This window comes from Heteronotia binoei, chromosome 11 (genome assembly GCF_032191835.1).
Source record: "Heteronotia binoei isolate CCM8104 ecotype False Entrance Well chromosome 11, APGP_CSIRO_Hbin_v1, whole genome shotgun sequence".
Lineage (NCBI taxonomy): Eukaryota > Metazoa > Chordata > Lepidosauria > Squamata > Gekkonidae > Heteronotia > Heteronotia binoei.
In genome coordinates this window covers 63,406,954-63,420,074 of record NC_083233.1, presented here as the reverse complement: position 1 = coordinate 63,420,074, position 13,121 = coordinate 63,406,954, and the positions used below count along the sequence as shown (strand labels likewise).

At 42.3% G+C, this 13,121-nt stretch overlaps 1 protein-coding gene across 2 annotated transcripts in view; it reads right to left on the bottom strand.

Moving 5' to 3' along the window:
* Positions 1-13,121, bottom strand: part of LOC132579278 (septin-2) — a 93,266-nt gene that overhangs the window by 30,608 nt on the left and 49,537 nt on the right. For both annotated transcript variants that reach the window (XM_060249545.1, XM_060249544.1), the window contains 2 exons: positions 10,809-10,892; positions 7,309-7,366 (listed from right to left, as the gene is read on the bottom strand). In XM_060249545.1, coding sequence (XP_060105528.1) covers positions 7,309-7,366; positions 10,809-10,892 — 142 coding nt within the window. The remainder of the gene's footprint in view (positions 1-7,308; positions 7,367-10,808; positions 10,893-13,121) is intronic.

The following is a 13,121-nucleotide window of genomic DNA, read 5'->3' as shown; positions in this document are numbered from 1 at the left end:
AAGAAATGGCCCCAGAGCGAACTAATTTATTCAGTAGCTCACAACTTTCATGCCAGCAGTTCATAAAGTAGAATTTTTGCTCACAAGACTCCACAGCTTAGAGGGAATATTGTTTATAAGTCTTTAACATAATAGCATTGAGAGTGGTATTTATTCTTCTGTGTTCCCGGCTACTGAACCTGTTGATTAGGCAGTACACTTTTTAGCTATACAAGGCTTATTTTTGTTGCAGGCCACCCAATATTTCTAAGTAATATATATATAACCCTTTGCGCTTAATCCTCTAATGGAATTTGGAGTGAGGGGGAAGGTATTTCGTCCCTGAGAGGGAGCCATAGGCGAGTACTGAGAGAAAAGAGAGAGGTCTGAAGAGAAAAAAGAAGACAGGGTCCACGGGCAGATAACAGAGTGACCTGAGAAAAAGCCTCAAGAGAGCTGCAGACTCTGGAGATCTGCAGCAATGCAAAAAGCCTGAACGGCAGCACCACCACCACCAAGAGTCATGAAATGGCTGAAAATGTGAAAAACTGATTGGGCAGTATACTAAGGACAGCAGAATTCGCCTTACAGTGGGATGAGTCAACTTTGCCAGGCCATGAATCTTTGTTTCTCACTTACATGAACTTTATAAAAGATAGTCGTGTTCGTCTGAAGCAGAAGAACAAAGGTTGAGTCCAGTTGCAGCTTTAAGATCAATAAAGTTTTATTCTGGGTATAAGCTTTGCATGCACGCACATTTCATTATATTTGAAGAAGTATGCATGCACACAAAAGCTTATACCTTGAATAAGATGAAAATTATGTTATTATTTGCAAAGCAAAAGAACAGATAGTAAAGGGGAATCAGTATTTCATGTTTTTGAGTAGTTCTTCAAAGACAAGAAAATTCTGCTTAATAGCATACTTGCCTGTGCAGCTGATGGAACTGGTGTGTTGCTTACTTGGGGGGGAAAGGCAACATCAGACTTCTCTACCATTCACTGTGTTACTCATTGCCAACATCTGGTTGCAAGAAACCTCTGTAATCACCTGCACAAGTCATTACACGCTGCCATTGCTGCAGTGAATAAAATTAAAGCCCCTGTCTCAATAATCAACTATTCCAAGAGCTCTGTGTTGAGACTGAGGAAGATTTTGAACGTTTGCTGCTTCATACTGAAGTCTATTGGCTGTCAAAAGGCAACCATGTAAAACAAATTTATGACCTTTTTGACGCTGTTGTGGAGTTTTTTGCAGACACAAATACTTTGCTCATTGATGAACTCAAAAGAGATCAGGCATGATGCCACTTCCTTATCAGAACCATTTGCAAAGTTTAATGAAATGAATTTGCAAGTTGCAAGGAAATTGAGTCAATCTTATTCAGGTCAAATCTGTCATCTTTATATTTATTTCAAACTTAACTCTGTTCAAAAGTAATACAGGCTGTCATGTGCTATAGCAATTTCCAACCTATATCACAGTTTCTGAGCCTTTCTGAGAGAAAGGCAGGATACAAGATGATGATCTGCAAACTTTTTGTGACCATCTGGATATGCTACATGAAGATATGTCTGAGCAGTCTGAGGATCTTCTTTCAATGGAAATTCCAGTTTGGGTGATAAATCCGTTTTCAGACACTGAGGAGGTTGGGGGTACTGGTGGAAGAACTAATTGACCTACAAAATGACAGTGAGCTGAAGCCAAAGTTTAAGAAACTGTACCAAGAGTTTTGATTATAGAAAGAAATTCCTGATCGCTATCCAGCATTACAGACAGTGGTTAAGAAGCTCCTTGTTGCGTTTCCAACATCGTATTTGGTGGAACGTGGTTTTAGTGTGGTCATCCAACTTCTCTCCAAGCAAAGAAATCAACTTCACATTACTGAATGTGGTGATTTTAAGGCTACTGAATGAATTTAAAGCAGACTTTGAAAAACTGGTATTTCACCACAAGTCCATCTGTTGTGTTAAGAATCTACCGAACAGTGAAGTAGTTACTAAATGGGGTATCGTAAGATTTTTGCTAAATGTCTATCAGACTTTGAAAAGCTGCTATCATTGAATCAAGCTCATCGATTTCATTTAATAAGTTAAAAAGTTTTAACTGAATTTTGAATAAATGTGCAATTAATTATTACTGTCTTGAATTTTATCATTACTATCTTCTTTAGCGAGTCAAGCAAACCGCTATTCTCAATAATGTTTGTTATAGTGTAAGGAGGAACCAGGAATGAGTTTATGGAACCAAGTTTGGGAACCACTGCCCTGCTCTGATAAATTATGTGCTTTTGGGTCTGGGGCAACTGAAACTTCATTCCATATTTGCTCTTATTGTGTGTTGGCTGCCCCTTTGAGAGGTCTGTGGATATAGCTAGTGAGAGTTTCCAAGATGTCCCTTGTTTCCAAGATGCCTTTCCTTCTTGCTGATACTGACCTGGTATTACTTTGACTGCAGCTAAATTTCTGTCAGCAGTGGCTTCTATGCAGGGATGGAAACAGAGGGTGGTATCTGTAAGATCGAATCTATCCAAGACCACTAGGTCATTGGACTGTTAAAACACACACACACAAAAGCATACACACATAAGCAAAAGGCCCAGTAAGGACCATTCTTCCCAACATGCTAGCTTTCTACTGTGCTTCTCAATGTGCTAGCTTTCTACTTGCCAGGAAGGGGATTTTTTGAACATGAAAAGCATTCAAAAATAGAATCCCCCCGTCAACAGCTCAAATTGGTACACTCCATTCTAGCCCCCTGATTTTATCACCTCATTTTACATAATAAGGCCAGACTTATTACAGAGCAGTGGGTGACAGCGGTGGCGGGCACCTGTAACCCTGGCTGCCGGGGACGCTGACGCCGGCGGATCATGTGAGTTCAGGAGTTCTGGGCTGCAGCGGGCTATGTTGATCGGGTGTCCGCACTAAGTTTTGCATCAATAACAAGGCACCAGAATTTTGAGATGGTAAAATGGACTATACCATTTAAGACTGTGAGTTGGGGAATGCCATGTAATAACCAATCTGTGAAGAATGGTGTTAATTTTCTACTTGCAGGGAATGTAAAGCATATTATTATGCCCATACCATATACATGCAATATAAATGGAACAATCCATTCTATCAGCTCAGGAATTATAGCCTTATTTTACTGCAAATGCATCCAAGGCCATAGTCTACCAGGATTTTTTTTTTTGGGGGGGGGGGGGTGAGTTCCTGACTCCCATCCTCTAATTTGCAGAAGACTGCATAACCTTCCAACAAAATAACATGGTGCTTTAATGCGGCTCCCGCCTAACTACAGATACCATCTGCAAACACTAATTTCTCCAGACAAAGGCAATAATTTCACCCCATATTAAACTTTACAACAACTCTCCCCCGCCCTGACTCAGCCTGAAATTAAACGTTAAATATTATCTGCTGCCTTTTCCAAATTTCAAAATCCTACTCATTCATTCAGCCTTGGGGGAATTTAACAATGATCAAGTCTGTGCCACAGACCGCCCTCCAGTGGTTTCCCAGTTTAATGGCCCTTCTCGTGGGGAGGATTCTAGATTTGGGGCATACGTTAATTATAGACCGTTTATTTCTAAGGACACCATCTTTACATAGCTGTTCCCTTAGTGCATCAGAGGAAGAGTGATTTTCCATGCTGATGATCATCAGATTTACTATGGAGAGAGTGGGTAATAAAGCAAAGACAAGAAAAGGAGTCTGCTTTCATCCGCCTCCCTTCACCATTGTCTTCCACCAGCCGTGAAAATGTTTGTTTGGCATACTTATGTTTTTAATTAAATTATTCTATATATTCTTTATTTTAAATGCTGTTTCAGTGCTGAGACGTTTTAATGTTTCCATGTTTGCCACCTTGTGGGAGGAAAGGTGACATACAAATGTTTTAAATAAACAAAGAATCCCACAGCACCGCCCCCCCCACCGCATGATATTCACCAGCACAGACTTCCGATACTTCCTGTTTATTATTAGCAGCACCAGCAACAATATGGGTGGTGGCAGAAAGCACCATCCAGTGGCAGCCAACTTATGGTGACCCCATAGAATTTTCAGGGCAAGAGATGAACAGAAGTCATTTGCCACTGCCTGCCTTTGCATAACAACTCTGGGCTTCCTTGGTGTTCTCCCATCCAAGGACTAAACAGGGCTGAAACTGCTTAGCTTCCAAGACTGGGTTAGCCTGGACAATCCAGATCAGGGTGCAACAACATTAGTAAAGTATTATTTTAATAAGCATGTGTATAGAATATTATAATACTCAGAACCAGGACATTTTTTGAGCAGGAATGCACAGGAACGCAGTTCCGAGTGATTTGGCATCGGGGGGTATGGCCTAATATGCGAATGAGTTCCTGCTGGGCTCTTTCTCCAAAAAAGCCCTTTGTGAAACAATGGTGACATCAGAGGGTGTACTAGGCTTTTTCTTCAAAAAATGCCCTGCTCAGAACATATTCTCATGTAAACTTGGTAACAACCCTATAAAAGTGTGCAGCTACTTTATGGGGGTGCTGAGGCCAAATGTGCCTTGTCTAAAACTACTTTCTGGGGTGTTCAAGGCAAAGGCAACTTCAGTCTCTTAGCTATCTTGCTACATCAATCATCTAATTTGATGGGCTTTGGGGGTGGGGTGGGGGACAACACCATCTGGCTGCTTGTTTGTCAGAAACAAAGGTAACAGATATTACTGATTTCTTTCTCTAATGACCCTGATACTTTAAGAGGCGGTTTCACATCCGGAAAAACACTGTAAAGAGACTGTTCGCAAAAACCAGAATCCATCTGCCTGCAGAAAGTGCGAAATAAACCTACACAGGACAGAAACACTCCTGCAATGGGGCTGGAGAAAACAGGCAAGAGATTAATGGCTCCAAATGGCCAAGGACAGCCTCTTTGATAAAATACAGAGTGGTTATTTAGGAGAAGAGATGTAATGGGGGACCTGGCCCCTCCCCCAGACAGGCCCTCATCCCCTTCAAGGTTATGTAAACCTTGCAGATCTGTAAATAGAATTTCCAGTGGCCAGCATTGCTCAGAATGTGAAAACAGAAGGGGAAATGGATGTTTGTATTCTCAGCAAAGCTGAGGAATGTAAGACCATTTCCTCTGCGCCCCCAGAGATTCAGAGATTTCATGCTGCTTTATCAGCACAAGACTAAGCAAAGCCTCTTTATCTCTAATGGGGCAACAGACAGTAGAAAGTTCGGCCCCATTTGTTTTCCTCTGGTTTCAACTTAACCCTTTGCAGCTTCAAAATGGCAGCTCTTTAGAGCCAGCCGATTCCACAGAGAGGTCACCATTCTCAAGATCTTCAAAGGCCTCCACCGCATAGTACTGCAAAAACAAAGAGGCAGCGGTGGCTGCTTAATCTCTTTCTAGTTTGCTTGCAGAACAACTAAGGGCAGAATGACACATTAGGTATTGCCCCCAGGATCATTTCCAAGCACATTTTCCAACTGTGGTCGCTTTCCTTTAAAGGGGAGGGAGGCTTTTTAATCCTTTCTTCCCCAACTCTTTTCCCCCTCTGCCACCAAGCCACTTTTTGCCCCTGGCTGGGGAAAATTTATGGGTCCCTTCTTTTCTTCCTATCCAGAGGGGGTTTCAGGAAGCCACAGGGAGAGGGCATTTTTTTCAGAGGAAAAGCAGCAGGGAAAGAAAGCCTCACTGTACCATTCTCCCCTTCAAAAATGCAATTCTAGAGTCTACATTTGGAAACAATGAGGGAATTAAATATAATGTGTAGTTGTGTGACCATAAGATCCTTCCTCTCACAGTTAAAAGTCTGGATGCTTTCATGGCGTTCTCCCCTTCGGAAGAAAATGGCCAACCCAAAGTACTGGGCTAGAAGAAATTTCACCTCTAGGAAATAGAGCTTCCCCGTTATGGGGAAATGTACCTCCATACCAGATTCTGGGAACAAACAAGGGAGGCCTGTGGCCTTCATATCCTGCTTATGGGCATCCCAGAAACATCTGGATGGCCACTGAGAGACAAAGAAACAAGATGGACTGTCACTATGACCCAGCAAGCTTCTCTTACTATTTTGCATTCATAAAACTAAACATCTGCTTAATAACTGAGATGTTCAAAATTCTACTTTTCTGTTCTAGAATTCCAAAGTACAAAAGGAAAAGAAGATTCAGATTTCTTTGTTTTTCTCCAAGTTACTGAACACCCCAGCACAGGGATTTTTTTTAAAAAAAAAATATTTTGCAGGAAAGAGATTCAGCACAATATCATCACAGCATTTTGCAAGCTTGAGATAAGCTAATATTGCTACACTCAGCCAAGATTAAACAACTCAGCAAAGCCCGGGAGGACGCACTTGCAGCAGCCAAGCCAGTTCACAAAAGCAACTAGCCTACATGTATTTGAGAACCACCGTGGTGCAATGGTTAGAGTGTTAGACTAGGAGCTGGGAGACACAGGTTCAAACCCTCACAATGCCACAAATGTACATTAGGTGGGACCCTGGGATGGTAACTCACTTACAGTCTAATACCTACCTCAAAGGTTGTTAAATAAATTAAAATTCCTATTCTGCTTTCCCTGCCAAGGCAGCTCATGAAAACACCAAACAATAATCACTCAACAGCAAAACAATCAAGCAGGAATCATCACCATCCAACAATGGCCATCTTTGCCAAAGGGACAAAAAAGGAGAAGAGGCAAACGATGCAGGCCACTCTGGATCCCCATTGGGGAGCAAGGCACAATACAAGTGAATTAAAGAAAATATAAATAAACGGTGTAATCTGCCTTGGGTCCTAGCAAGAAAAGCCAGTTGAAATGAAGCAAAGCATTCTGGAACGCTCAGAATACTGCACATCATCCCCTTTATTTTGGATGGTCCTAATAAAGGGCTTTGTTTGGGAGTTTTTGCTTTGAACCAATTCATTCTGCTTATCAGTAATTTCTTTTTAAAAAGGAAGGATTAAGAATACAGCTAAATTGATTGGAAGTGACCAGCAGGGGGAACTAGAGACTGGACTAACGAAACAAAGGACGGCTAAAATGAGGGGCCTATGCTGCCAGAAGCACAACAGGTTTAGCTGCTAAGAATCAAGAGCTAGAAGGTATCTTTCAGGTGCCACAAGATGCTAGTCTGTTCACTGTTGCAACAGAATAATAATATGACTACCCCTCTGGAATGGAATTATTGCACTCAAAAGAATTTATTTTCGTTCTGGCTTCTGCTCCAGCTACCCAAGGATCTTGGTCATACACATTTTAATCAGTCACATCAACCACTTCCCTCATTAATGGGACCTCTGTTTGCTCAGTTCTGAGGAGGATCAAACTACCATCTCACCTCTGCCTCTTTCTGCTGAAGGATCCTATCTTTGTCCACGACTTCTTCTTCAACAGGCCTACCAGATACAAAAAAAGGACACATTTTTAGATACAGAAAGCACATGCCTACAGATTTCAACAGTACCTTCTAGACCCAGGTAAACAAAGAGATTGAGAAATAAGACACACATAATTTTAAAATTCCAATTTGTTGAAGAGATGCACTGATTATCCAAGCCACAGCTAGTGTGATGTAGTGGTTAAGAGCGGCGGACTCTAATCTGGAGAACCGGGTCTGATTCCCCACTTCTCCGCCACATGAAACCAGCTGGGTGACCTTGAGCCAGTCACAGTTCTCTCACACCTCTCTCAGCCCCACCTACCTCACAAGGTGCCTGTTTAGGGGAAGGGAAGGGAATTATAAGCCACTTGAGGCTCCTTTAGGGTAGAGAAAGGAAAGGAAAGGTCCCCTGGGCAAGCACCAGTCGTTTCTGACTCTGGGGTGACATTGCTTTCACATTGTTTTCACGGCAGACTTTTTATGGGGTGGTTTGCCATTGCCTTCCCCAGTCTTTTACACTTTCCCCCCAGCAAGCTGGGTACTCATTTTACCAACCTCGGAAGGATGGAAGGCTGAGTCAACCTTGGGCCGGCTACCTGAATCCAGCTTCTGCCGGAATCGAACTCAGGTCGTGAGCAGAGAGTTCAGACCACAGTACAGCTGCTTTACCACTCTGCGCCACGGGGCCGCTAAGGGTAGAGAAAAGGGGGATATAAAAACCCTTTCTTCTTCTTGTTACTTTACCAAAGTACAAATCTACAGGTGACTGGCATCTCTTCCAAAGGGGTTCTTCTCTCTCTCTCTTTTTTTTTTTACTCTCCCAAAGGCAGGAGTATCTTTTTTGCCACAAGCCTGTTTAACAACTAGTTTTCTTTGGAGGTCCTGCAAAACCTGTCTCAAGAGTTGAAAGAGATGGCAAGAACAGAACACCCTCTGCTGTGGCACCTTGGCTTCAGAATGCTACACCATCTTAACTCACCTGGTGAAAGAGTCTGATTATGATCAAGGGCCATACAGAGATCCATTTGCCCAGGAAGTTCTGGGCAGCTGATTCTATAGTTTAGTTATATGGAGTTTCTCCCTACTTGCTTTCGATATTGTTCCCCAGTGTTTCAGTCTAGTCTGTTTTCCACACTGCTGCTTATATAACTTGCTTTTTTATGTAACATTTTATGAAGCTGATAGATTTGATAACGCTGCTGGGTTTGTTTAATTTTACAGAATTTTATTTTACAGTCATTTTTTTAATGACTACTGAAAACTACCTGGTGAATTTCTTTTTGAGAATGCAATATGCAAACCTAAGAGACAATCAAACCTGTGACAAGACCAAGCCCTGTCTAAAAACAAAGGATGTTTTTCCTCTTTAGATTTAATGCTCTATCCATATGCAAGTTTATGCTGATCTAAACCAATTAAAACTCTACAACTGATCTCTGATCGACTGACCCCTCTATTCAGATGATGTTCTAATGCAGAACGATGAGATGTAAACTGGAAAAAACCCCTTCCCTTTCTTTCTGCAATGCCTGATGCCGTTTTCTCAAGCTGAGGCTGCTTAGCCTCGCTGCTGCCGTTTTCTTATTCTTTCACTTACATCAAAGAACCTCCTGGGTTTCCACATGCTAATTCTGCCCTACACTGTAGCAGAGCCATTTCCGCCACTTGCCCCTATCCCACACCCCATGGCACCGCTGCCGTCATAAAACAAAGGAGCAGCCCAGACAAGGAGAGAGTCATTTCCTTAAGCAGAATTATTTACTGAAGAATTTCAAAGCTGAAAGTGAGAAAAATGGGCCTGCCATCAGGAAGGGTGCGACACGAACAGAACTCAAGAGCAAGTGGATGGCCAAGGGCACAAGGTTGACATGATGGGAGAACGAACAAAAGTGAACGTACAAAGTGGCACTGAAACAGCAGTGTCAGGAGAGCATGTAACATTTCCTTTAGCAAAGAATATCAGTCTGGTTATGCAAAATTCAAGATGCAAAAGCAGAAGAAACGCACAGACGTTAGGAATGGCTGATTATTTTTCTAAAGGTTCGGGAGTCAAGGATTCACGCAAGCACACATGCTTCTTGATTACTCCTAACTAAACATTGGCTCCAACTGCACTGAAAAGCCACTGGACTGGGGCTGTACGAACATTTTGCTCTTGGTGTTTGATCAGCAATGGCTCATTCTCATATGAGTCTCTGTTTAATATCATCCAGCATTGAATTGTACACACCACACATTGAGTTTGATCCCATGAATCCATTCTACCCACAGATCCATTCCACAAATGGTACACGAACATCAACCAGGAATGTAGTCATCCACAGTATTCTACAGGTGCTCTCTTAAAAATGGCACCCAATGCAGACAAACAGCAGCTGCCATCACTCTTGGGGCTTTAAAAGATCTCTAGGACCAGCATTTCCAAACCCATCAACAGAATTACACTTGAAGCAGAGTAGTATCTTACTGCTCTGCGTTTCTGGCATGTCCATTTGGCAAGATACAATGTTTTGGGACATTGTGGCGCAGAGTGGTAAAGCTGCAGTACTGCAGTCTGAACTCTCTGCTCACGACCTGTGTTCGATCCCAGCGGAAGCTGGGTTTTCAGGTAGCTGGCTCAGGTTGACTCAGCCTTCCATCCTTCCAAGGTCGGTAAAACGAGTACCCAGCTTGCTGGGAGGAAAGTGTAGATGACTGGGGAAGGCAATGGCAGCCCATCCCATAAAAAGTCTGCTGTGAAAACATTATGAAAGCAACGTCATCCAAGAGTTGGAAACGACTGGTGCTTGCACAGGGGACTATCTTTACCTTTTTTAATGTTTTGGGGGAATGATTTTTAGGGGGGAATGATTTTTTTGGGGGGGAGAGAAATGTGTTTTCTTTTATTGATTATAAAATGTGTAGATATTAGGGTCAGGACAGAACTATAAACTATTGTGAAGGATATGGTGTATGCAGGGGTGAGGTGGGGTGAAACTTGCATTTTAAAATGTTGCAAACTGCTTTGGGGTCTTGATTCTCCCCCCAAAAAGTGGGATATAAATGTAATGAATAAATACACAAAATACATGTGACATGTGCAAATGACATGAGAATCAAGTGACATTTGCCTAGCTGGAAACAGATATCGACAGTGTTAAGGAAAAAAAGATTAAACCACAAAAATGAACAAATAAATTAACCCGAGAACGACGGAGATTCCACAAAGTCCTTAGCTGGTACACACATGCACTATCCTCATGGGATCCACAGTTTCCGTCTTTTAATTAACACTGAGGAAGCAATTATAAAAGAGCACATTCTCTTTTGCAATCCATGGTTTCCCGGCTAGGATAAAGGAAGGAAGAGGTTTCAAGAATGACACCAGCACATATGCTAGTTAGAGAGCTACAGGATCTGCAGTTATAGCAAGAGAAAGAACATGGTCACAAGGAGGAAAGTACCAAGGGTGGACTTACTTGCCAGTGCGCTTTAGCCTCTCAGACCGGAAGTTTTCATAGTGCAAATCTTGGGTTACTTCTTGTAGATCCTGCATATGTGTTCTGAAAGAAATTAAAAGCAACACAGCACTTAGTGTTCAGTTGAGCACAGTGCATTGAGTCCAATCAGTATTTTGGCTGGTAGGAATAGGAGGAGGTCCTCTTTGTCCAACAAAATGACAGTACTAAAGATCATTGTTGGACTTGCACGGACAAAAGTAATTTTAGATAGGGAGCTGTATTAAGGAAAGAAATTAGGTGTGACTGGTTGAAAGGAGCTGACTAGCTCCAACCCACTGTCTTGTCTGTATAACCATATAAACATAGGAACAACAAATGCATAAACCCAACTACAAAAGGCATACTGGCATGTTGTTTCAGCATGCTGGAAATGCTGAGCTTTGTATCTCCCGGCCTACGAGTCCCCTCCCAATTCTACTTAGAAGTAAGTCACCCAGAAGTAAGTAACACAGAGTTCAGTGGACTTGATTCCACATACATAGAGACCATTCATGGCCTTAATTCTTATACTGGCCAAAAGTGAAGTGTGAATTTGTATGTCCTGTTTGCTATCTAGAATTAATCTCTACATTCATTATAACATGCTTCCTCTTTCTCTGCATGCATTTCATAAGATGTTGAAACTTATTTAGCAATTCTTTTAAAAATAGAATTCTAAAGCTTCAGATGACCAACCACATGCACAAAAAAAGAATTATAATCAACTGTACATTAGACACTGAAAATATTCCACTGTGAACATCAGAAGAACATCAGAAGAGCCCTGCTGGAGCAGACCATCTACTCCAGCATCATCTCACAGAGTGGCCAACCAGATCCTCTGGAGGGGCAAAACAGGACACAGAGGCCCAGGCTCTCCCTTAATGCTGCCTCCTCACACTGGGATTAGGAAGCTTAGATAGGTTCCCCTCAAGTCACCGTGACTAGTAGCCATTGATAGGCCTATGCTCCATTAACCTATCTAATCCCTTTTTAAAACTGTTTATTCCTGTGGTCATCACTACATCATCTGACAGCAAATTCCACATTTTAGTCACTATCATCCAGACTATTATGGAACCCAGAACTGGGCACCGAACCCTACCACTCATGGTAAGGTTTGGACTTCAAAGTATGTGCTTTGCATGAAGAAAGTGCCTATGGTGACAAAGCAGGGAAGCATTTGTGTGTGCTGGAGGACAGAGTGCTTCTCTTGTTTTAGGGTGCAGTGATATGTGGGACTGGTGTGATACTGCACTCTATGGGGTCAGGGAGAAGGCTCTGAAGTGATTGTCCTCTGGACTGAAGAACATCTAACCCCACACACACTCTGGCCTCTCCTATAGGTTCTTTAAAACCTCAGCTGTCAATGATCAGATAAAAAGGGGAACACAGGTCTTGAGTAAAGGACTGGTAGCGCATAAGGCATGTGCTCCCTAAAGGTCTCTTTCTGGGAAACCGGCTAGACCAAGGGTGTACTTATTCATAAGGTAAATAGGGACCACTTTTTTAAAAAAGATTTTTGAACTGACAGATGGAGATGAGCAACAAAGATTTTAACAGAAAATAAAGTATTTAATAAGGAAAGAGTATGAGTGGATGGCTTCAATATACGAAGTAAAACTGGCTCTCAGATAATATAAATAACCTCTGAGGGGAGAGCTGACTCCTCTTTCTCCAAACAGATTTACCTCAGCAGGTTCTTTTCTCACACAGAGCACCTTTTCACAGAACCTGCACACAACAATAAGGAATGCAGGCTCTTAACAGAATGCTTATTTGTCACATAAAGTAAGCTTTTTACCCTAAACTGACCCCCAAACGCTCACCAAAAGCCAAATAAAAGCCTGGCTATGATGACGCTCTTTTCCAGAGCCATGAAATCCCCACCCAAACATTCTCCTTCACCCATCTTAAACTGAGGCTAGCTCGGCCCCTCCCATCCAGTGGAGTTCCATGGGCTCTGATTGGCTGACAATCGCTCGGATTTGCATAAGGCCTAACTCACAAGGGATTAGTTCAGTGGTCTTTTAAAGGATTGCCACACTGTGACTGGCCCTAGACCACCCAGCAAGTTTTTATGGAAGAGTGGAATATGAACCTGTGTCTCCCAGATTCCCCAATTCCACACTGACTATCAACATATTTCTGGTTCTCTCTATATACTGCCTCTTTGAACACATAAGAAGCACACCAGCATTCCCATTTTAAACTCCATGGAGTACCATTGCATTCACAAAAATAATCTCCTAGTAGTGAAACCAAATATCTGTGAGGGAGGAGGGAGAGAGG